Genomic DNA, 26087 nt, shown 5'->3' with positions numbered 1-26087 from the left:
ATACACTGTAGTCATTAAAAGCAGTGACATCAAAGATACACAGTTACAGTGTTAAGGTCCACATTCATAGGTCGATGGGTCATGACCTCCCAAGTACTCGATGCCCCATTGGTTGATTCCTTTGGTCATTGTTCCTTGAGGTTTCAGGCTCCTACCTCTATACCTGGTACTTTTAGGACATCTCTGGACTTGCTAGTTGTTTTATTAAATGTAATATTAGTTATAACTAGCATTCACAATGTGTGAACGCTTCATAAATACTACCGGAAATGTTCTCATGCGATTGCGAACAGAATGAACCAAACTCGATGTAATTAACTTGTTGGAAATATTTATTAGCTTCTTCACCACATTACATTATATAAACTGAAATAAATACATTAAATTTATATGCATGTTGATATTTGCCAAGATTATTTTTGATTGTGTACTAATTGCATCGCAACCGATATTCGTGTCCAGAAATGATTGATTACCACTTTCATCCAATTATCTAACTTCAACAGGACCAACAGAGACTTTGCCATATTCTGTAAGGGTAGAATTTTGTCCGTCGATAAAACACACCCTCTGTTTCTGGGTGTCGAAGCACAGATCCAAAAAGATCATAGTGACTGTGTCAATTTGGATTTTTGAGATTGAGAATCCACTCGTGGAATTCTATAGTCTAAGCAGTCCCCTGCATGTGGGCCGGAAGTATAGCTGGCGATCCTGATTTTATAAGATCGTCCAAATAGGGAATCCACTTTGGTGATCCAGAACAACCACGCTTGAAGAAATCAGAGCTTGAATGACCTCTCGCATAGCAAAACATTTTATCTTGTCCGTAGGAAGCCCCTGTTGAAAAATGTTCTGGGTAGGGATTCAAGGAGGTCTATCATGTATCCTCGTGCCTAGTGGTCGAAGTGGAAATTTAGAAGTGGTGGTATGGAAAATGTGAATGGAATTTAATAGTTTTAAAGTGAAGGTAGAAGAAGTAGTGGCAGTATGGCATACCACCGTATACCAGCCCACTTCCAGCACTGCTCGTGCCACAATCCCTCCCACCCAGGAATCTGTAGTAGACTTTAACCACCGGTCTTAAAGAGAAGTAAACAGCATCCCACCACAGATGATTCTGCATGGGCAGAATGCCCATTATGCTGAATGCTTGTAACGAACCTGGCACCTGTGCGTCTGGATGCCCAAGCTTGTTTCCCCCTCAGCAAATTTCCCCTAGGGGCCAAAGTTCGCCCTCTGGGGTATTGACTCCTAGATTTCCTTGCAGAAAACTCCCATGAACACTGAAAAGGAGCAAAACCTGGACCCTCAAGTTCTTGGAGCATAGTGGGAAGAAAATCACTCCTTTCCCTTGAGGCCTGGCTGATAATTGTATCTAGCTCAGACCCAAATAATACACTCCCAGAGAAAGGACGTGACTTAGAGTCCACATCAGCTTCTCAGACATATATCCTAGCTCCAATCAGTCTGGCATCTAGAGCCACACCACCCAAATACTCTGTACCTCTCCTTGAAGTTGTTCCACTAAAGGCAACAATTTAGACCCCGGGCTACCAGCTTTCAGGCCTTTTGAAAGCTGTTCTGACCACCCTTCTACTGCATTGTCCACCGAAGCAGAGGCTTAAATGGTTCACAAAGAGGCCCCTACAGCCACAAAAGAATGGACTCAGTCTACGATCAGCGCCATTCTAAATGCCGCTGCATAGGAGGAAACCTTGACTAATCCCTGCACAGAAGTTGCAAGACTTCCTGTCCATAACAGCTACTCTTAGGATGCCTCCATGGGACCCTGACTAGGTATGACCAAAGCTAACATATCCACAAGACATTCTGGTGTGCTTCAATCGCAGTTGAAGAGCAAGCTAAGGAAGAGGGCCTAAGGACCCACCTTATGAAGGGAAAAAAAAATCCCCCCCCCCACCAGCCCCAAGATGGCTGCTGTCTTGAAGGATAGCCCCTTAAAATAAAATTAGTGTCTAGTAAGCCTTACCTGGCCTCAAGCTAAATAATATAATGCCATTTTAATAGATAAAAAAAACAAAACAAAACCAAACAGTTCCTAGCACTAGAGCCTCTCCGTGGCTTTTACTAAATATCTCCCTCTCAGCACTATACTTGGAGTTTACCTACCTTAGGCTGCTCAGATACGTGGTGGTGCGGTAACTGCCTCCTGGGACAGCAGTGACTGATTTCCCCGAGCAATCTGGGAGCGGGCAGGCAGCATCAGAGGCACGACTCTGCACCTCTGCTCCCACCGCTCCAGCATCACACAGGCATTCGTGCCGTGTGGTGTCGGGCCCCTGCCGAAGTGGTTAATCAATCGCCACTATGGGACATTGTCAAACAAAACCCAAAAACAAAGGGCACTTAAAAAAACCCCAAAGCAACTGGTGATGGCTCAGGCAGGCACAGGGTACCGAGGGGGAATGGGAGGAGCTACAATTTCAATGTTGAAATTTAAAGTGCTTTCACTCCTGGCTGCACTCAATACCCCAAATGTCCGGGATCACCCAATGAGAGAAAAAATGGAATAAAAACTTTAACACACATTTACCACATGTAATAATCGTCAGTCTCTATGTCCTTGCAATTTTTTACATCAATTGAAATAATGAGCTTGTAAATGAGGCTACACTGGGACTTTTATTATTATTAATATCGTAGATTTGTAAGGCGACAGTGCTACGCAGCGCCGTACAGCAGGGAAAACAGTACATACATAAAACAGGGACATACAAGGTAGACAAAAAAAAAATTCAGACATGAAAACAAAGGGTATGGAGGACCCTGCTCAATAAAGAGCTTACATTCTAAGTGAAAGAGGGCACAACTGAAACAAGGAGTAAATGTGTGGAGATTGGGATAGTTGTGAGTGCATTAGTGTGAATAGTGTTATCGAGGATAAGGTCACCTCTAAAAAAGAGATGGGTTTTCAAAGAGCATCTAAAGATTTGAAGGCTGTGGGAAAGTCTTTTACACAATGCAGCTCTCCACACACCTCATCTCCCGAGAGTGGAGGGTAGACGTGCATCCTACGCAGATGCACTGTTGGTTTTTGGTGCACTTCAACTGCAATTTGTAAGTGACTTGCAGACAACTGGTACACTTTCTTTACTTGTAAATGGGACATGCTAGGATTTTTACCACCAAATAGAATGTTATAAATGAAAAGGAGCTCAACACTCTTTTCTGTAGTTGAAAATGACAACAACAACAATAGTTTTGGATGACAAGACTGTTCACGGTGAATTTGAGAAGTACCAACTAAGTGAGTGAGTATTCATTTGTATTCGCCTGGGTAATGTGCTTACTAATCCCAGCGTATATGCATATTAGCACTAAGGTCTATAGAGAACATAAATACTTCAGGGAGAGAAAGTTGCACTGCCCAATACCTGTACCCCCATAACCCTGATGAAGTTCGAGAGAACGAAACATGTAGTGTTTTGTCCTCACGATATTGGTATTTTTGAGTGATACTTCATTGCCAGTGCGATATTTGTGGAACAGTTACACCTGCTGATCCAGACAGCTTCAAGTGTTCCTCCTTGGTATCAACATCACCATGGACTCCGATAAGTGCCATTTTATGCTACTTTTTATAATAAAGTGATTATCAGTGAGAGGTGAGGATCCTACCTGTAGTACATCTATCAAGGATTTGACAGATAAGCTTTATCTTTATTTGAAAAATGTACACTACTTTCATACAATAGTTTCATTGATTGTAAATGAATTAATACACCATGAGTGCCCTTTCTTCTTATGTTTTTTGATCCTAGATTATTCCTTTTTGGGTGTGGATGTTTAGAAGAAAGGAGCTATTTGCCTTTGGACTTTTATTTTTATGGTTTATTTGTTGGGAATTGTTTATGAATTTAGTGTAGGTAATTTGTAGCACAGCATGGAAACCAAGAGATTGTTTGCCCAATATCTGTATTCGCAAGAAACCCCATGCCAAACCCTTCAATATCCTGCCATACATTCCAAATAACAGGTCCCTGGCAATACTGCTCCCGGGACTCTAAAATCCCCTTATTAACGCACCCTGGGCATGGAGTTTTGTACATCAACCCTTGGTGAAAATGGAGACATGGCCCAAAATGTAACAATGCCATATCCTATTGCGCCATGTTATGTCACATAAGGCTATAACAAATATGGTACAATATAAAATACCATAGAATCAGTTGTTCATACATACAGGAAAGAAAACAGATGTGTGAATTAACTCATTATGCCATCCATATGGCAGAGACCTCATTCACTTACTGGTCGTTTGTCCTGATGAAATAATGGGCCCCCAATATTACAACTCATACGACAGCCTTCCTTCAGTGAAGTGAACCACATTCATCTCTCACTTTACCTATGGCCACTCTTCAGCGGACTACTCCATGGTGTGCTCAACGTTTACATCACTCTCAATATTTACATTATAGCTCATCCCTTGTATAGCGCTGTACTCCTCCTATTTCCCTATATTTCTATACTCCGGAATAAGATGCAGGCACTCCCAGCTGTAATAATAAGTACACCTATAACAGAAGACTCACCAAGCCTGCAGGATAGCGCTCTACACATTTATTGTCAACAAAATAAAACACAATAATAACAGAGCACTAAATAATTTCCTGAAATCTGACAATAAGTCAAAGAGAAAGGACCTGTAATAAACAAGTACTGGCTTCTTACATCAGAAATAACATACTGTACAGGATTAATACACTGAGAATAGGCACTGGAACCCCCTCCAAGGCCAGAGTCTATGCACCGCTGTGGGCTTTTACCCTAACAATGGAGGAGGCTAGGAATGTATGTTACATGCACAATAGTTACAGATTCATACATGAGTGATACCATGGAAGAATTACATTATAGACTGGCTGAAAGATAGGTATATGTTGCAGTTGGCCTCTATGGTCTTTTGTGTATATGTGGTCCATGTACTACAGCCATTATATTGTTTTGAATTTGGGTAGCTTAAAAATATTTATAATAAGTTAAGTTGTCACAGCAGACATTGCCATGTTCTGAGACATAAAATAAATCTATAAAAACGTTTGTAAAATACAATTTAAAAGAGATTCCAAATTGCAGAAAACAATGGAATGAGTAGGGAGGAATTGCTGCTGTAATATGACAAACTGTAGTGTATTCTCTGGGCAAGTCGCCCCATAAGCTGCCAGTTTATCTAGCTGGAGGATAAGGTGCGGATCTGGAGGGAGGGAAGGAAAACTAACAGCGTTCTCGCTGGATACATGAGAGCATTGACGTTTCTAATGTATTTAAAATTTAGTCAACTTGAGCTTTGCTCACTGATGTTATTATCTACGAGTTATGCACAAGTTCACGGATACAAGTTTTTTTTACAAAAGCACTTATGGGAAAGTTTCCACTTGCTGTAGACTCGCTACGTCTATGATATAAGTGCCCATACTTTTGACATATCAAAGTCACACAACTGACAAGGGAATGCCGAGTTCCCGTACTGAAATCCTGGCAGAGAAGAACCATATAAAGCAATTAACAGAGAACAAGGAGAGCCCATTTGGCACATATAGCGTTAAACATAAAAGTGGTCCCTGTAACCTCAGATACGTTTATACTTTGCAAGATTAAGAAAACATGGAATGTTACTGAAATGCTGAGAAAGAGGCCACGGCTTTGAAAAACACACGTCCATTGTCTCTAGATTGCTTTGGCCACTGTATTGTGCAAACCGTTTCCCCACAATAAAATGCAGTCACTCTCCTCATTAATATTCCCTCTCTTCTCAATTACTAAAATAACCCTCACTTGGCTCTATTAAAAAATAAAAAAAAACAAAAAGACAACTCTTCTCTTTCTGAGCTGAGCAAACTGACAATAGGACTTTGGCAACTAGTGTCATGAACCGGATTGGCTGCTGCCAGAAAAAAGGCCTAGTCAACGACAGACCAGGGGGATAGCCTGTGACAAGACTGTACATACAAAAGTTCCAGATTTGGACAATTTAGAAATAAATTATCATTAGCAAAATAAAAAAAAATAAAAAAGTGAGGACATCATTTCATCATAGACAGATGTAGGGGTATCACATCGAGTCACAATAGTATCCAAATCCCAAACCTACCAAAATATAAAGAAAAAACTTCACTGTGAAGTATGTATGGGTAGGAATGGGATGGCTCGGTTAGATACTCAGTTCAGCTATAGCTAAAATACATAAACATATCTTGATATATAACAATACAAAAAGGTGTGTGCAGACTGGGAATATCACTGCTTAAGACCAAAACCATGTAAGGTCTGTGCACAGTGGGCTAATGGAGAGAGATGTCCAAAGTATTAAAAGTTGTTAGCATTACTTTTATTATTCCTTAGTAAATACAGGCAACTTACTAACTACTTAATTTCCACAATCACAGCTACCCTGTATATTGGCAGAAGATGTGAGATATCATGACAGTGACAGTATCATACTGAGAGGCAGAGTTTTCTCTCTGCAATCACTCCCACGAAGCCGGGTGTTCTGTTACAGCGATCAACAGGTAGCTGTCACTTTTGAAAGCAAGTAGTTAGGTGTGTACTTGGGTTGGTTTTCTACACCTGGAAGCATGATAAAAGCAATGCGAACAATTCATTCTAAAGTCGACTTTAAAGATACATATAATACAGATAGTATGACACAGAAAGGCAATTACTTAATCAGTTACTAGGCCACACTTCAGAGACAAGACCTAAGCTGTTCTATCTCCCCAGTAAAATACAACTAATGGGGACAGCATCAGTCTGCACCTGGTGCGCATCCTCACCAGTAGGGGGCAGCATCTCTCTGCGCCTGGTGCGCATCCTCACCAGTAGGGGGCAGCATCTCTCTGCGCTTGGTGCGCATCCTCACCAGTAGGGGGCAGCATCTCTCTGCGCCTGGTGCGCATCCTCACCAGTAGGGGGCAGCATCTCTCTGCGCCTGGTGCGCATCCTCACCAGTAGGGGGCAGCATCTCTCCTCACCAGTAGGGGGCAGCATCGCATCCTCACCAGTAGGGGGCAGCATCTCTCTGCGCCTGGTGCGCATCCTCACCAGTAGGGGGCAGCATCTCTCTGCGCCTGGTGCACAGCCTACTTAACGCCATCATTCCCTTTAAATATGCATCTGAGCTTGCACACCTGCTTTGTTCCCTTAAACATAATCTTCCTAAACAAATACTTTGTTGACTTTCTTAAAACTTTCTGGAAAAATCTGAAAAATTTGGCAAATTTCCCATTTTCTTCCTAACCCTTTCACAAACCCAAAAAATCAAATATGTTCAAGGCACTTACAAGGCACTTTTTGCAACAAATATAGCCCACAGCAGCCAGTATTGGTTCAGCAAAGAAAATTACAAAAATATTTACAGTTTTGACATAAAACATTAAAAAAATATATAAATAGTAAAAGAAAAAAATAGTTCTATAATACTGTAGCAATAAGGCACTTTTGTTTTTCTTTTGTAAAATATCCCGACCTCTTCATTTCCTTTAAAATGTGGACTGGAGGGAGGCGTGCAGTGATATACTGCCCATAGGAGCAATACGCAGCAAAGCCCGATATGACTTCTGCACCTGGAAGTACTAGCTCCTTCGCCAGGCGTATCGGAGAACTGCATCTGAACGTCTGTAGGGCTGAATGCGGAGGTCTGAAAGGGGGAGAGCAATCGTTATAGGTAAGATGAAGTACATTCATGAAGGGCAGGAAAGCACATAGGCAGAAGCAAGCAGAGGCAGCAATTATTCACTATTGAAGATAATTGGGAAGTAAATTCGAAAAGTACTAGGAAGCTTAATTAAGTGCGTGAAGGATTCATAAAGACACTTGATCAAACTCCTATTAATGCCCTGATCTTTTCCCATCTCCCACCCAGGGAAATGTATGCCAGGTAACACTTTATACAAAGCCAACAAATCACTGTTAAAATATATTGTTGTGAATTTGTTATAATTCAAATCTTACTTCATTGTATCCAACAAATGGGTAACAAAAAATGGAAAAAAAAAAAATCTATATTGTAAGATTTTCAAGCTTTAAGACTAGTTGGCAGCAGTAAAAAAACTACACGTTTTAGGGCAAAAACAAAATTCCAAGTAGGTGGACATAAAAAAGCTCCATCTGCTGTTTTGTCAATGGGGAGCATATGGCATTACAAGAGTACACTGAGTCTTAGTCTAACTAGCTATGTGCTGGCCAGTAGCTTGAATCACACTGTGCATGATGCTGGAAGCAAAGGCTTGTTACTAGAGGCAGCCATCTCTTAATGCAGAAGCAGCTTAGCCTGCATTAGCCGAGTTACTGGGTGCATCTGTTTCTTACCCTCTGCAAGAGATAGGAAACTAAAGATGATTCTTCCTGGTGACTAATCTGAGAGATAAAATGAAAAAATTGATGTATATAACCAACAAGAACAGCCTGCACCCTGATCCGGCCATGAAGAAAAGCACAAGTGAAAAAGGCACCATGATTTCAGTTTCCACAAAAGATACCATCACAGTGCTTGGCAGGTAGCAAGCAGGTGACAGAATGGCCATGCTTTGTCACCAAGGCTGGACAGGCAATATACCAACAGGAAAGCAGCAAGTTAGACAGGGGAGATGGATTCTGAGAGTGACCAGTAGTCACATGCACCAGTAATTGCCTATCATCATAACAATGAACATCCCGAATCAATACAACACTTTTTTTTGTTTTAATCTAAAGTACTTATTATTTGCTCTTTCCCTGCATACCAATGTAAGGTGGCATGAAAAACGGCATATGACCATTTTAGCTACATATGACTTTAATGATAGGAGTTCTTGTGTTTGGATGTCTTCAAAATGTTATGAGATTATTATTAAAAAATAACACAAACAGGCATCTCCCCCGAACTTGATTAAAAAATGTTGTGAATATATACAGTACAAGTCATATACACTAAATAGAACATATACATTACAAGGTATAGAGCTATATGCAGGTGAATGTGGCTTCATGGGTGAAGACATCCAGGTGCGATAGAGTTGCATGCAGTCAGGTTATTAGTACAGTGACTACGAGGTTAAAGTGCAAGGACTGGGCATGCATTCCAGCGTTCTCCATGAGGGACATCCATGGGAACAAGGAAGGTCACAATGCATGCATGAGGAGAATGGAGGTACCTTTACATACTTTTTAAAGGCATTGGGCTTAACAGTTTGAGTCCTCAAAGAGGGAAGTATCACAGAAGAACCGAGAGCCTCTTTTGGCTGTTCTGGCTGTGAAGGGCACACTCTTCAGGACTGCAGCCATCAGTGTTGTTGGGGAAACAGAGAGATATATACATGGTCAAATAAGGCAACGCACAAATGTCTTAACACAGGGATAGTATGAAACCCCCAGCATGGACGACTCTGCAACTTGGGGCGGAATGGAGGAGGACTCCTTCGATTTGCAGAGATTGCTGTAAGAGAACATGGACAAAATTGCACTTACAAAATACAAAGAAACCCACCTGTGATTATGTCCTCAATGGTGCCGTCTTTTCCTTCATACACCGGTCGGTGGTCCTTGGCCTGCCGCCGTCGCAGCTCCGCTATCAAATCATGCTGCTGTCGCTTATTTTTCTGCGTTGGGGACTAAAGACATTGAATATAAGACATGAAAAGAGGAGCTGAATCTTTATTCCATAAGCAAAATACAATGCTGCCAAATAAAACATTGTTTATTGATTTCTCCACACTTCCTATTAACAGACCTGACTTAAACAATAGTATAAAGTTATCACTAGTGGCCAAACCGTTCCAGATTTCAAAGCTTAATTTGCTTCAGCCGAGGTGACTCAAGATCGGAAAGGAAGATGAGCAATATAGGATCTTAAAAATGAACTGCACACTGAAAGGATATACAAAGCAAAAGAATCTAAAGCAGAAGATGAGGACACCTGACTCAAGACATGGACCACTAGAAGGAGAGCCAGTGATTTGGGGCATTGTCCACAGAAGGAGGATGGGATGTCCAACAGACAAAAATTCTAAAGCTTCAAGAATAGCCAGGAGATCGAACAGAACTATACTGTCACAAGAGTAGGAAAAGGAATGACTACTAGTAGATGGCAATTCACCATACAGAAGCAACAACGTAGTGCGGGGTGGTTAAACAGAATTATTTAGCCAACTGAGAAAATACCTTCGGGTCCATCTTCTTTGCCTCTTGAGCTAATAACTTCTCTCTTAGAACCTCCTCCTGCTTCTTCCGCATCTCATTCTGCTGCTCAGCTTCCTATTTTAGAAAGAGAATATTGTAAATAAGTGATATGACATAACAAGATTGGAACACCCCAATTACCCTGACTTATACATATAGCTGTGTTATACAGAATCTGAATGTACTGCAGATGTTGTGAAGAAATTACACATCCATCCTACACGTTTGTCAAGGCGATGTTTGTTGTTTTCATATCACAGTAAATTTCTTTGCTTTTTCTACTGTGTGTGTACATCGCAAAGAGAATATCTCTATGTGGTCTGCAACGGTTCAACCAAAGTTCCAAAAGAGCACTCAAGTTTCTTACCCAGGAACATGGCTATCAGAAAATCAATATTGAATCAAAAAATGAAAGAATCTAACAGTTACGGATAAAATGTAGCAAAGTCTTTGAAATCCATTAACACAGGATTGTTTATCAAAGTGGATGCACACATCTAAGTTCAACTGTAGATGTCCTGGTACAGTACATTCTGGTACGAGATTGCCGTCCTGAGCCTATTCCTCTGTGGTATGGATTCCTAATTTTTCCAATTGTTAGGATCTGAAACTGTATTATGTGCATATACTTTTGACACACAATATTGTTTAAAAAAAAAAAAACACATTACTCAGTCTGAAGCGTGCTACACTGCACTACACTACTCAGTCCTTTCATATGTGACATGCTTGTATACCCAGGAAAGTACATTGCCACTTGTCTGTGACCCGACAGGAGTGAGTGGTGACTTTCCAGCTCTTTGCCACCAGCTGTCTAGGCTAAGTCAACACTGGAGCAGAACTAGCAGCAGATCAGCGTACAGTTTCTATGATCCTACTTGTGCAGAGAGACCAGTTTATTCTCACTGCTGTCCCACTTACTGGACAAGCTGCATGTTAAGCAGTTACTGCGCAAGTGACCACACCCTAACAAAGAACCTTTTCCTGCTGGAACAATCACAGGAAAGAGCCTGTCTTCTGGGCTCTGAGGACACACATTAAACACACAGGTGCTTCTCAAGCCTCTACCGAACCCCACCAACAGCCTATGACACAGAGTTCATTTCTATACCTTGTAGGATTTGATGAAACGGGCGAATACTGGAAAGAAAACAGAGGGTGGCGTTGTCTTTGGATTTTCTCCAAAGTAGTGCACCACAGCTGCATACGCTTCCTGCAGAGGAGAGAGAGGAGATTTGGAGATACTGCTCGCTTCTAAGAGCACATAGAACTTCACAAGTCTACACTTCCTGCAGGCATAGTGAGGGGAAGGGTGGGAGGCGAGGAATCGCAGTGGGACAGATCGCTATAAATATCCAGACAGAACATTCAAATAAAGCAGGAAAAAACAGCTGATAGAGGCAAACAATACATGCGATTGAAAACATATTTTGTCAGAAGTTAAGAAAGCAAAAGAAACAACATTTGGCTACACGGCCCTGGACACTATGCCTACTATGGTTGAAACATTTCATTTTTAGCACTGAAAAAAGGGAAATCCTCTGGAAACCGGCCAGCTAGTCAGTTGTATGTACTATCTGGATAACTTAGGAAGACCTGTCACCAGAGTGACAGGGAGTTGTCTAATAAAATGTACAAGTTGACCAATTACTTAACCCCTACCCCAGTACTGGAGAGACACACAGCCGTCCATGATCATACTGTACATACAAACGTTGGTGCAGTCTCCTCGTTAAGTGGTGGGGGTACAAGAATGTTGGTAATTTGTGGTCACCTTGTGCTTTATGTTGAAGTTCACTTTATTGAACACTATTTTGTTACAATGTCAGACTCGCATACTATCACAACGCATTACTCAATAACGTCTCGATCTCACGATCTACAGTGACTCATAAGCTTACATCATACAAAGTACATACCTCAAGAAAAAACCTGTTACAGTGCCCAATACTCACCTTGTCCCCCCAACTACCAGTAGGAGAATATCTAATCACTTCAGAGTTTATCAAATGTGCCCAAGCATTTACTACTTTAATATACTTCCTTTTCATAAGTGATTACTGTATTTATCAGTTGCTTCCATGCATTATTTTTACACCGTGTACATTTAGTAAGTAAAAAAACGGTTTCTCTGGCGACAAATCTCTTTTACAGCAAAGCTGTTACTATGTTAGATGGGTTTTACATGCCGAGTAATCACCTACCAGTCACTAATCAGTAACACACTGACACAAGCAAGAGAAATGTTCCCCATAAACAGTTATGGTGTAAAAGAGGATTTGTCCCCAGTGTACTTACTAAACGTACGAAGTCCACCGCATATTAATACATAGTTCTCTTCTACATAGCCCACTGATGATCTTACCTCTGCTGTCCTTGCATCCTTCTGGAGCTTGTCTAGTTTCCCTTCATTTGTGCTGACAAAGTTCCTCAGAACGCTGTTGTCATGGTGACTGCTCTCCTTCCGAATCAGGTCCATCCCCTTCCCCAACTCCCTCACATCCAACAGGACGTTTTCTAGAGACACTGCCGGCAGAAACAACATCAGGTCATTTCAGGTACACACCCACAGGGTGACAAACACTATATTAGTGCCTCTTGGTACATGATACTAGAATTACAGCTCCAACCACTGTTATAAAAGCTGCTCTTCACACCATGATAAGAAGGGACACAAGTGAGAGAGCACAACACTTATTGTCTTTGTACATCATTTCTGATAATTAATAAAATAGGGTAACCTGGGTAACCCTCCATTTTAACAAGTGGGTTAATGGAACCTTTATTGTAGTTGTTTAATGCACTGTTCACAAGCTGTATTTCACACTCACTGAAACCACTGCCACATAGAATATTTATCTTTTTTCCAGATACTGACACAGACACAACATCAAACAAGCACCATGTGTAGGCTCTCTGCTTCAGGGGTAAGTCTCTATTTGCTGTAATTGGGGGCATATTTAATCAATGACATCATCACTAATATTGAGTGTAAAACTGAAATTCAAGAACTATAAACAATTTTACTTTGCAAGTTAAACAAAGAGTCCACCTGGCTGAAAAGTTGTCTGACTTTCAGCTCATGTGTGCCCGGACAACTGTTTCCATGGTGCAGTTTGCAGATTACCACCAGCCCATGACAGACAGCAGGAACAGCCAATTACAACACAGGAAGGAAAGTAGGCACACCGACAACACCAGTGTGGGGAAGAGCTTATATCCAGATATACACACAGGATCAGACTGATGTTCTCACCTGCTGCTGCCTTCTCCACAAAGTGAAGCTCGTTGTAGAAAGTGGCCACGTCAGGATACTTCTCCTTGGCAATCAATGCAATGTAGTTTAACAGTGTCAGTTTCCTGTCAGTTGACTTAGTGTCCTGGAGCTAGATAAGAGAGTCAATTATTAGGCAAAATAAAAAGTTACCCCAGCAATGGGTTCTAATGAAGCTCGACAGGGCAAACAGGAGACAATGCTGAACTTACCAAGTCCAGGCTCTGCAGTTTGAACCCGTACACAGAACCTCTTTTGCTGCTGTTCATGTAGTTGCCTAAAGCAAGTATGATCTGAAGAAAGGAAATATAGAATATCGGTTTGTACAACATTTGGTATATCTCTGTGTATATCTAGCTCTCTCCTCTCTCTCACTCACCTCCAGCATTTGCTTCAGCTTGGGAGCGGACTTGACCGAGGCAGAAGCTGCAATGACTGCATTCAGTTGCTGGGAAGAAATGATGTACAAAGTCTGTTAGACCCTCTCATCTCATTCACATACCTAAGGTACAACTTGATACAATATGAAACAGAAATCCAAAAGACATTCACAAATGTACATGTAAAAGTTTCCATACAACAAAAAGATACGAGATATTTGACATTAAGTAAACTAGATGATAATTGTGCATTTAAAGTTATTAAGCTATAATATATCAGCCATACTACTTCAATGGTATCGCGGATAGGAAATCTGGTGTGCATGGGAAAAAATACCCCCCTCTCCACCATCATGAACACTATCCCAAGCATCTTCTAATACAAAAGAATTTTATATCCAGTCGTCCACCGCACCTCTACTTATGTATCCATGTGCTTAATAAACTTATATCTTGTACATTATAATAAATAATACTACAAGTAGTTTTAAGATCCTTTATATACAAAATTAGAGCATCCAGAGTGACTAAAGGGCTCTGGTGAGTTTACATAAGCATTACGTTTGATTTGGTTTGGTGCACTGATTGCTGTGAAGGTGTATAACCCAATATGTGCTGAAGGGTCCAGTGGTCAGAAGCACAATGTGTGGAAGAGGAGCTAGTGATGTCATACCGGTGTTAGCAGCTGTAGGTTCTCATTGAAGTTACCCATGAACGTCATGATGGACATCCTCTGGGAGAGACGCTCCACTTTACTGAAGAGCATCATGAATCGGTCCTCATCCGAGAGGTCCTCAAGAGGCTTTCGCTCCTTCTCATACTGCCTCAGCAACTTAACTTCTGGGTCTGTAGGAAGGAAACGCACCAGGCACTCCACAAAATCCACTGGCAAAGTCCGCAAGTCAAACCTGTAGCGAGAGAGACCGATTATTTTAAGGGTCACAAAAAAACAAGTTTTTTGAGTTTTAATTCACTATTTTATGGGTGTGACAAAAGAAATACTACACAGTGATGTGTTTTAGCAGTAGCTCTATGATATGCAAGTAGTATAGTATATTTAATAACATGGGCAAATATGTAGCAACCAGTTATTATTATCTCTTATTTATATACCAGTCAATTCAGTCTTGTAAAGGTTATCCTAAGGTAAACAAATATCTGTATGTTATTGCTGATACTACAAGTCCATGGAGAACACGGCTGAAGAGGGAACCCTACGTTTGGATGGCTTTACAGATCTCCTCTGTGGACCGCCCGGCTTTTCGTAGAGTGATGGCCAAGTTCTTGGCTCGATTTGCCTCTAGAAGAGTAACTTTGCTGACAGACTTTTGGGAAGATTTACTCTTGGAGCAGGTCAGGTCAATGGCAGTCCCCTGTGCTTTGGTTTTAAATAGTTCTTCAAATTTATCCATCTCCAGATCCTATTGCAGACACGAAAGTAAAAACACTGATTGACAACAAGCTAATCGTAAACACATCAAAAATGTTGACTTATAAGACGTTTCTCATCAGAGAAGCAGTAATAAAAAGCACATTTCATACAACGGCAATCATAAGCCTGACCTCATTTCTGTATAGTAATAAAATAAAAATAAAATGGGAAAGAAAGCAGAAATAAATGATAAGAAGTCTCTGATACAGTGATGATATAGAATGTGGCAAATCAATTCTTCACTCCCCAAATATGTGCCTGCAATTGCAATATTGCATTAACACCAAGACCCTTTTTACCTGCAAGATTCGCTCATCGTCAAGATCACTGAACACTGTCCCACTAATCTGGTTGGGTTTTAGTGGCGTCCAATTGAACACAGGCAAACGGAACTTTGTTTTTATTGGCTTCTTGATTCGGATTGCTGAAAAATGATAGAAAGCTTAGAGACAGTTGAAGACTGAAAGGATCAGCCAGACTTGTATAACCCGCTCAGCGCACCACAGCCCCGCTCAGCGCACCACAGCCCCGCTCAGCGCACCACAGCCCCGCTCAGCGCACCACAGCCCCGCTCAGCGCACCACAGCCCCGCTCAGCGCATAGCTCACCTGATAAACCACTTGTGAGGATGACAGAAGGAGACGAGAATGGAAAAGGAGGTGGGGGAGGACATTTGTCTGTTGGAAGCAAATACATGATATTATTAGATGTTAAATATGTTTAAGGAATTACATTTGATCAAAATAAATATGACAAAATAGGGCAAAACAAGTAATCGTACTCTATATAAATAACTGTACATATACAATGTCTGTATAGACATCATCTAGGATAACACTATTCAGTTAATAGCTCTAAAATTAGTTGATGTTAATTTTGTTTATGTTTCTTTTTATTCCCCCAATGACTGACCAGTTCCAGTTGCGCAACAGGAGTTTGGACTAAGTAGTGCAGCATATTGTAGTGTGAGTTATGTTTTCATCAATTAGTTTCGTAATTTCAACTTGTAGTTGGTCACACTGTAACATGAACACTACATATCCCTAGAGCAGATATGTCACATTGGTGTTCTGGGAGCCAGATAAGGGAACCTCCCTCTTAATCTACAACTACTTGTAAGATTTCAATGAAATACAACTGTTGTATTTACACTATTTTAGGGTCGCTGATATTAATTAACAATTAGCTGTTAAGTTTTGCAGTTGTTATGAGGGAAACAGACACATTTGTATTTCCAGTAATCTTGTTTTTATAACTTTTTTAATATGCTACCCTTACTTGGCATGGGAGGAGGGGGTGGCGGTGGAGGTGGAGGAGGTGGTGGAGGTGGGGCCGCAGGAGCGGGAGCTGGAGCAGGTGGAGGCGGAGGCGGAGGCGGGAAATCTGCTACCAAGGAAATGTCTCCACTGGGGATCCCCACAGAGGAAAGTGGGGTCCCAGCAGACCCCTGTTTATGCTGCTGGAAGGCGTTGGCTTGCTCAAGCTGGCGGAGATGCTGAAATGCTTCTTCTTTTTCTTTGATGATTTTCCTTAGTGTGTTTACCTGGTGGCTTGTGTTCTCATAGGTCTCCTGAAGAAGAGAGAGAAGCAAATCAGTACCCTGCGTTTCAACAGGAAAAGTTTACCGAACCTTCACATTTTTTGTGCATATGTAGGAAAGAAAAGGAATACAAGCTGTATCTACTAAACAATACTTCACAGTACAACCTGTTTCCACAATGAGTTTTAATACCAGGATACAGTCTAGGTACAGGACTTCGAAGGGATTGAACCTGTACGGTATAACCACACAGTCAAGGTTGGAATCCTGTCCATGAAATTCCTAGGAATGCCCCTGTGATCGCCCCCTTATAATATATAGTTCTATCAGGTGTGACAATACACAGCCAGGAATCTGTATGTGACTGTGTAGTTATATCAGGTGTGACAATACACCGCCAGGAATCTGTATGTAACTGTGTAGTTATATCAGGTGTGACAATACACAGCCAGGAATCTGTATGTGACTGTGTAGTTATATCAGGTGTGACAATACACAGCCAGGAAACTCTAGGGCTGCATGGATCTCCCCTGTGATCGCCCCCTTATAATATATAGTTCTATCAGGTGTGACAATACACAGCCAGGAATCTGTATGTGACTGTGTAGTTATATCAGGTGTGACAATACACCGCCAGGAATCTGTATGTAACTGTGTAGTTATATCAGGTGTGACAATACACAGCCAGGAATCTGTATGTGACTGTGTAGTTATATCAGGTGTGACAATACACAGCCAGGAATCTGTATGTGACTGTGTAGTTATATCAGGTGTAACAATACACAGCCAGGAATCTGTATGTAACTGTGTAGTTATATCAGGTGTGACAATACACAGCCAGGAATCTGTATGTAACTGTGTAGTTATATCAGGTGTGACAATACACCGCCAGGAATCTGTATGTGACTGTGTAGTTATATCAGGTGTGACAATACACCGCCAGGAATCTGTATGTAACTGTGTAGTTATATCAGGTGTGACAATACACAGCCAGGAATCTGTATGTAACTGTGTAGTTATATCAGATGTGACAATACACCGCCAGGAATCTGTATGTAACTGTGTAGTTATATCAGGTGTGACAATACACCGCCAGGAATCTGTATGTAACTGTGTACTTATATCAGGTGTGACAATACACCGCCAGGAATCTGTATGTAACTGTGTAGTTATATCAGGTGTAACAATACACCGCCAGGAATCTGTACGTGACTGTGTAGTTATATCAGGTGTGACAATACACAGCCAGGAATCTGTATGTGACTGTGTAGTTATATCAGGTGTGACAATACACCGCCAGGAATCTGTATGTAACTGTGTAGTTATATCAGGTGTGACAATACACAGCCAGGAATCTGTATGTAACTGTGTAGTTATATCAGGTGTAACAATACACCGCCAGGAATCTGTACGTGACTGTGTAGTTATATCAGGTGTGACAATACACAGCCAGGAATCTGTATGTAACTGTGTAGTTATATCAGGTGTGACAATACACAGCCAGGAATCTGTATGTGACTGTGTAGTTATATCAGGTGTGACAATACACAGCCAGGAATCTGTATGTGACTGTGTAGTTATATCAGGTGTAACAATACACAGCCAGGAATCTGTATGTAACTGTGTAGTTATATCAGGTGTGACAATACAAAGCCAGGAATCTGTACGTGACTGTGTAGTTATATCAGGTGTGACAATACACAGCCAGGAAACTCTAGGGCTGCATGGATCTCTGCAGTGAGAAGCATAACAATAATTCTCCATGTATCTCACCCTAATGATCTCTAGTTCCTTCTCTCGCTGTAACAGAGTTTTCTCCAGATCTGCCACCCGCATCATGTTCTCATTCTCCAAATCTAGCAGCTTTTCAGTCATCTGGAAGAAAATCATAACTTCAATAATTAGGTCCTTATGCAGCTCAGAATAACAAAACCTCCTGAAGTCTTTACCACCAGCCATCCTATGCTCTCATATAACTAATCAAAACTGAAAGGAATCCTGAGAATTTTTTCCCTTACACATAAAAAAAAAATCCCATAGGAAAGTACCAAACAACGCAAAGAGGAACTTTCTAACACAACTACAGTCAACTGTCTTCTGCTTTAGTAAGCAGTTACTGAGGAGTCTGTTTATATATATCAATTGTGTATACAGATCTTGTAGTAACAGTACAAACATAGACTGAGTGCAATGTAAGGAACATAGCAGAGCACATCCCAACAAAATGAAGATGATGCACGTTGTACATATGTCCTCAAACAAACTCTGTCCTAGGGATTATAATTAGACAATGCCGCTAAAAGATTTGATATTAACGTATCTGTTCTTACGTGTCACGTTGCTTATTTTTAATATGGGGAAAACTTTACACAGTGGGTAACCTTGCTCTATAGTTTAATACAATGGCTAAGATATGTGTATATAAATGGTGGTGATGGGACAATATCCAGAAGACATGATACTATTTCTGGGTGACTCCCCCCCACATCTCCCTACATTAAAGATGAAAGACCATATTCTGACCGCTCATTCAATGTCATATTCAAAAAAGGTTTACATATTTATGGGATAAAACTACAAGGATTCCCCAAAGCCCTCATATCTTCTAATACAGATCCAATATGAAGAACATGTGGACTGAGTGGAACAAACTCTTTTTTTCAGTTGTGGGGGAGTTTAAATTACTTCTGGGGATGTACAGAAACAATTGGGGTAAAAACATTCCACTAAAAGTTCAGACTTTGGAGAATATTACAAATAGCGCTATATTTTTAGAGACTGTTTAAGTAATCACTGTGATACATAGTTCAAATGAAGTTATCTGTATTTAAAAAGTATATTAACAGTTATAACAAGTGTTGTCTTTACCATTCTCTGTAGTTTAAATGAATCTTATTATGTAGTTTGTATTGACTTGTAAAGTTTTTGAATGAGAACAAAAATTCCCTCAAAAACATTTTAATTGTTGTTATAATGGTGTATACCATTATCTTGTATCTAATTCCATAAGTCCATCACCACCTGCTAACCAGATGCTGCCAGGACAATGAAAAAGACTGGAGAATTCTATTGTTACATGGAACACAACACTCAACCTTACAAAATGTGAACAATTATCCTGTACATCAAAATGCAGTTAGAATATATTCTACAGCATAAATTACAAGATTAATATGTACCTATCAATGCAAAGACAATACATGGAAGATTTTAGATCTGAGGGCTGTTGATATAGTAACAACTACTTTAGCCCCCGACATGATAAATCTATAAAGCATACTCATATATATTCTGCATCTGCTCAGTGGATGAGCAGTTTGGTAAATAGCAAAAGGAAATAACATTCCTTAGTCCATTAGGAATAAACTACAAGCCAGCTTTGCCCACTGCAGGAATTACTAATAAACAAACTGGGAGCCAATCCAGTATCCTGCTTTAATTTATGGGTGCATTTTCTATGCCAACAGATTCATACTTTATATTGGATAGTATTATTAAATACTGAAATCCATTTTCCTGCATGGCCATGTTAACTGCCTACGAATGTACCATAAACGTTGCTATGCATAGCTTTACAAAACTCCTACCAAGTTAAGCTAACTATTCTATTAATTTATGATTTATATGCTTTATCATGCCACGAGTCTGTGCCCATAACATTACTGCTTACTATACACCAATTCACTAGTTCAGTTCTACCTCAACAGAGCAGCAATTCATTTGGAATGAAAGAGAAGAAATCCATCCATCCAATGGAGGAAGACTGCTTGTACTTACATGGGACAGATGTTCCTCCAACTCCTCTACTTTCTCAAGTGCAACATTCTTGGTCTCAGCATCTTCCAGCAGGCCCCCAACATCAAACACATTGTCCAAATAAGCCTGAATCTGCACCAGTAGCTTCTCACTCTCTGTGTGTTTAGACTTCTGTAGAAAACCATAAAATCAGAGCTTGATGTCAGATCAGGAGGTATCTCAGAGAAGATTAGTGCGCTCTCCTCTTGTAGGATTCAAGAAAATAAATGTTGATAGTGCTTACCTCCAGGAAGTCTTCGAGGCCTAGCTTGGTAAACTCGAACTGTAGATGAACCCGGAAGTTCATGTCTTCCACGGAATGGACAACAATGTTAATGAATTGCATACATGCAACCTGTAAGGACAAGAGTATATTTACTACTGGGACAGAACGGGTCATCGGTACAAATACTGGAAACGTCAATTAGATGCTTCACTTGCCATGAAGTCAATGTTACTGTCCTCATTCCTGAAATACTCCATGAGCTTCTCAAAGCGATGTTTCTCCTTGCAGACCTAAAATAGGCCAGAGGGATTTAGTATAGCCAGTAAAATAGTACGCATTTGTTTACTGTAAAAAACATAAATAAGAGGTTATAAAGGGCACGAAGAGTACAAAACAATAAGTGGTAACTTGAACTAGGTACAAGCAATCAAAATTGTCCTGATCGAACAGCTTAAAATCTCAAAACTAATTGTAATCAATATTACGTAATAATTAATAGGATAGACCACGATATAAAGTGTCAAGCTGACAATAATACATAACTAGATAGATAGATAGATAAATAGAAGCACATAACTATAAGGAGATTTTTTCTCCTATGTAAATAGCCCTATTGGCCAATATATTATGGGGATATCACACTCAGTCTTAGACAATTCAGTCTAAGAGACTTTCACAGTAGCTGCTGAGGTCATGATATTATATCATATACTTCTCAGACTGTAGAGTGGCAACATCAGAGACACATGAGGAGATGTAATTAAATCACTCTTTGAGAATCAGTCCCATTCAAAATAATAAATGAAAATAAAATAAATCAATTGTAATACAGAATCAGTACCGATTAATGTACTATGTACAATTACTCCCATATGTAAGAAATATTTATAAATAATAATTATTTTGACCGGCTTCCCTGATGGGTCTTCACTTATAATTCATTCTTTATCACAGTCTTTAGTTTTAATTTGCCGACTTTTTTTGACACCTGTTTGTTTATTTTTAATATAATTAATAAAAATTGCTTTTATATTTTGGACCAGAGTGCCTCGCAAACCAACTCTTTTCAGGTGATGTTTATCATCACCTGTATTTTTTCTTTGTTCATATCTATTTTGTAGGGAGAGCACCCCTCCACTGCATGTTCCATGAGGTATATACGTATATTGAGGATAGTCCTAACCTTAGAGCGGAATAGAACCCCTTTTTTTTTTCTCTAATAATAATACATAGCTGCCTAGGGGGACTGTTGTGCTGCTACCATACACAAGCTCTATATCTAGGGTATCAGGTTAATGCTGGTTCTCCTTACCTCTTTGAAGTTGTCAAATGCCGACAGAATGATTTCATGTCCCCCTCGGACAAGGCAGACGGCAGCCAGTAATTCCAGGACCAGAGCTTTAGTCCTATGTAATTACAAATGTCTTTAACTAAAAACGGTTGATGGTGTTGGTGAAGTTTTGAAAGCCAAAATGTACAATTGTGCTGATGAACTATTACATATGTTGCCACAGAGCAGCACATAATGGTAAATGGTAAAGAATATCTGAGGCAGGATATAAAGGCAAAAGTTATAAGGGAGCAGCACAGGGCAAGACCCCTAAACCATAATCTACAGCTTCCTCCCCCAAACCCATGATACATATTAACTTCTGGTTAGTACTGTTGTCTGACATGATAGAATAGGATAGGAAATATTGACAGCATACAACGTGTGCGTGATGGTTTACCTTGGATTCTTGTTGTTCAAACTAAGAGCGATTTCATTAACTGCATGAGGATGGGACATTACTAGATTGAAGCCATACTAGGGGGAAATTAAAAAAAAGTTATTAATAATCAGAAAAGTTAAGTTCTTAAAATGTATTCACAGTAACTACCTACAAACTTATACCACGGAATTCCAGTTTTGCAATGCGTCTTACTTAATAATGTACTAGTTTTCTAATTTACTGAAATAATCTGCTGCATCATCTCGCGGGGACATAATCCCAATGGGAACACCATACCTGTACATAATTTCATACATAAACGCTGTTCCTGCAAATTAAGCTCCATCCTACATCTAGATACACATCATCTCGGCCATATGTAACCTGCACTCACATTACTCTCATTATGCTGTACAGATCACCGTTTTGTAGCAGCACCATTTATATCAGTCACTACAAGAGGAAGAGGCGCCATCTTTACCTGGTAGTTCATGATGGCACGGAGGCACATGATGCACACATGTACGTCGTCCTTCTGGCTGACCAGCCTGGAGTTCTTCAAAGCCTTCTTTCCTGGTAATGTGTTGTAGCTGCTATTGGGAGACAGTAAGTTTACAGTGGTCAAGGAACCCACTGGCTTTAGCGCTAAGCTATTTAAATATCAGCCTTCTTCACAAATGCATTAGCAATACTAATATACCAAAGGTTCAAGTTTTCATTGAAAATACTTATTGCCTTTAGATTCCCAAGACTACGTAGCAGGGTTTAAATAGCATTAGGTTATGTGGCATATTTCTTCTGGCAGTAACACCCAAAAAATTAAAGGGATCAAATATTTATGAATTGTCTGCAATTGTAATCTTTTTTGCTTTTGTATCAATCTACAAATGAACTTGTGGTTCTAATTTTCACATATTTATCTCTCATTTGTCTCCAGGATAACGTAGTCCTACAGAACTAAACAGAATTTTATAGGAACACCAAAATGACCACATATATATTTAGGCCCTTATGTAAAAAATGGTTTCTTACAAATGCAGCATAGCTAAACCCTTGTCATTTGTAGGTGTTACTGGCCCTGTAATATAATACACCTTTTCATGAATAGAAAAATCACAAAACACGACATCATGGCGAGCTGGAGGCAGGGAGAACTGGCAAGGAGCTGGCACACAGATACATACCGGAGCACAGACTGGCGGGCAGAGCGAGCGAGGCCGTTGGTGAAAGGGGCAGGGAGGGCGTTGGGATTCTGCAGATCCTCGATGGATCTGCTCCAGGATTTGGACTTTTCAAGTAAGCCATCCTCCCCATTTTCCATGCCCTCAAAATCAAACCTACATCAAAAAGGGATACAGAAGAAGCTTGAGCGGCCAAGGGACAGAGAGAGGACTGGGCAAAGCAAAGCCACAAAGCAGCAGAGAAAGAAATGGTATCCAGCATGAAAATGTGCAACAGCCGGAGCGGCCCGAACCAAAACCACAGACAACTGCGAACTCCGCTCCACAAGGCAGTGCAGAGTAGAAACTGTGATATGGAACACATGCTGCTGCTTCAGCACCAGGACACAGGAACTTACAGTGGATAATAATCAGTGTTCAAAGTGCACAGATTTTCCTACTCGCTACAAACCCAAAACTTGTGGTAATTAAACCCTTAGGGGGTTTCTCCCACGTATATTCCAAGACAAGACATCTTCACAGACTGTACTTACATAACTGCGCACTGTGCAAACGAGAGATACTCGACCAGAACATCCAGACCCTTGTTGTCATTGTTTAAAAACTCCCTCACCCACCTGTAAAAGAAAATATGAGACTATGACATGATGGAGCAAATCAGGACGGGGAATTAATAATATATCCTCTGCTTATAGAACACCGTGTTTTTGTTTCTAAATTTTACAATGACCACTATCACTCCCTCCAAACTAGCAGAATCCATGTCTAAAGCTGGGTACACACTACAGAAATTTCAACCAACTTTTTATGCCGAGCGATTTTACATGCGATCGATGGTCCGATCGCTCGGTCCATGGACTGCATACACACTAGCCTTGTTTAGGACGATAAAGGGAAGCGCGGACGTCCCTTTAGCGACTTTTTACAGCCATGTTGTCGTGAGCAATGATTGCAATTTCGTACACATCGGTCGGAAGTTTATACACACTACACAACGGAAACAAGATTGGAACCAAAATATTAAACGGTACGACCAACCAAACGAGGCGACAATCGTCCATTTGGGCAGACTTTCGACCATCGTGTCACTGCACACACTGACCCGACTTTTGAAGGAGCGGTCGTATGTCGGCTGACTGAGCCGATTATTGGACAAAAACTGTGTAGTGTGTACCCAGCTTAAGATATGAATGGTTCACGGAAAACATAACCCCTGCTGTCTGCTGTATTCATATGAAGCTCCAGAGCTCACAGTCTGTAGTTCAGATTCAAACTCCAGGCTGTGGTCCCTGGAAAATTATAGGACTGCAGACGCTTGGTGGCAGAGTTTCTTTAGAACCAAAAAGGTCCCCAGACATGGTATTATTATGGATCCGATAACGGGAAGTGTGGGTGGAGAGGTTTGTTGCAAAAAACAAAATATAAGAAAAAAAAAACCCATGAACTTTAGAAATCACTACTGCAATCTATATTTTTAAAGATTTACCTTCGATGCACAATGAACAAATCCACAACATGTTTTCTTGCAAAAAACGACTAGTAACATTTGCAAATATGTGTCATAAAATGCAGAAGGTTTAAATAATACTGTGGTACTGGATTACAGACACCATCAGGGTAATATTCAGGGGAATCATACAAAGTAATCAACCCAGTATTAGTCTACAACATTACTAGCATATAATTAGAACCATTTAGTGGTCTTTAACACTCTGTCCCTATGTCATTTAATAAAACCTGTTCTTAATGTAAAGTTTATCACAATAAGAGGCTCAGGAGTCTGAATGAAATAGAATAGTAACATGGAAGGATATTATATATAGAAGACATGAGCAAGGCGATCTTCAGGGGAGGTCACACGGGGTGACAGCCCAGCACCACTTTACAAAACTACTAGCATATAAAAAAAACAAAAAAAAACAAAAAAAACCACAACATTAAAAGCCAGTTTATAAATGCACTTATTTATGGAAACACTTTACACCTTTCATATCAGCCATTCACCACTGGATCCCTCATCTATAGAACTGGACATTTAATTAATATATGTAAATCTTCTGTCTCTGACTTTCAACCCAAAAATGGCATTTAACGTCAATTCCTGCGAGTTAAGGTTCTTGTTAATTAATTTTCTGCATATCTCACAGTCAAATCCAAATATTCTTCATCTAACTCTTGAGAGGTCAGATTTTCTATGAAATGATTGTATATTGGTTTAATGCTATAAATGCAACGTGGAACCAGCGCGAACAATATCAGCAGTATCATAAGGTCTCCATTCATTGTGCAATCGCCTGGACAGTGCTGCTCTGTGCTCTGCCTGGTCAATGAAGATCAGAGCCCCAGCTATGCAAGGAAAGAAAACAAA

At 40.4% G+C, this 26087-nt stretch overlaps 1 protein-coding gene across 8 annotated transcripts in view; it reads right to left on the bottom strand.

Moving 5' to 3' along the window:
- Positions 1-4569: 4569 nt before the first annotated feature.
- Positions 4570-26087, bottom strand: part of FMNL3 (formin like 3) — a 99529-nt gene continuing 78011 nt past the window's right edge. For 2 of the 8 annotated variants that reach the window (XR_012688645.1, XR_012688643.1), the window contains exons 5-28: positions 24253-24336; positions 23723-23875; positions 23020-23131; positions 22557-22633; positions 22139-22232; positions 21042-21116; positions 20845-20955; positions 20583-20732; positions 18579-18680; positions 16544-16835; positions 15874-15942; positions 15565-15689; positions 15052-15254; positions 14507-14741; positions 13833-13901; positions 13666-13746; positions 13436-13565; positions 12545-12705; positions 11291-11392; positions 10162-10254; positions 9488-9611; positions 9166-9275; positions 8332-8379; positions 4570-7660 (exon numbers count right to left, since the gene is read on the bottom strand). Coding sequence is in view for 4 of the 8 variants with exons in the window: in XM_075199665.1 (XP_075055766.1) it covers positions 9184-9275; positions 9488-9611; positions 10162-10254; positions 11291-11392; positions 12545-12705; positions 13436-13565; positions 13666-13746; positions 13833-13901; positions 14507-14741; positions 15052-15254; positions 15565-15689; positions 15874-15942; positions 16544-16835; positions 18579-18680; positions 20583-20732; positions 20845-20955; positions 21042-21116; positions 22139-22232; positions 22557-22633; positions 23020-23131; positions 23723-23875; positions 24253-24336 (2734 nt within the window). In the remaining 4 variants the exon portion in view is untranslated. The remainder of the gene's footprint in view (positions 7661-8331; positions 8380-9165; positions 9276-9487; positions 9612-10161; positions 10255-11290; positions 11393-12544; positions 12706-13435; positions 13566-13665; positions 13747-13832; positions 13902-14506; positions 14742-15051; positions 15255-15564; positions 15690-15873; positions 15943-16543; positions 16836-18578; positions 18681-20582; positions 20733-20844; positions 20956-21041; positions 21117-22138; positions 22233-22556; positions 22634-23019; positions 23132-23722; positions 23876-24252; positions 24337-26087) is intronic. The other 6 variants (XR_012688644.1, XR_012688646.1, XM_075199668.1 and 3 more) reach the window with 6 other exon arrangements.

The sequence above is a fragment of the Mixophyes fleayi genome, chromosome 2, assembly GCF_038048845.1.
Source record: "Mixophyes fleayi isolate aMixFle1 chromosome 2, aMixFle1.hap1, whole genome shotgun sequence".
In the NCBI taxonomy this organism is placed as follows: Eukaryota; Metazoa; Chordata; class Amphibia; order Anura; family Limnodynastidae; genus Mixophyes; species Mixophyes fleayi.
The sequence above is the reverse complement of the archived record's forward strand: the minus strand, read 5'-3'. Positions and strand labels throughout refer to the sequence as shown.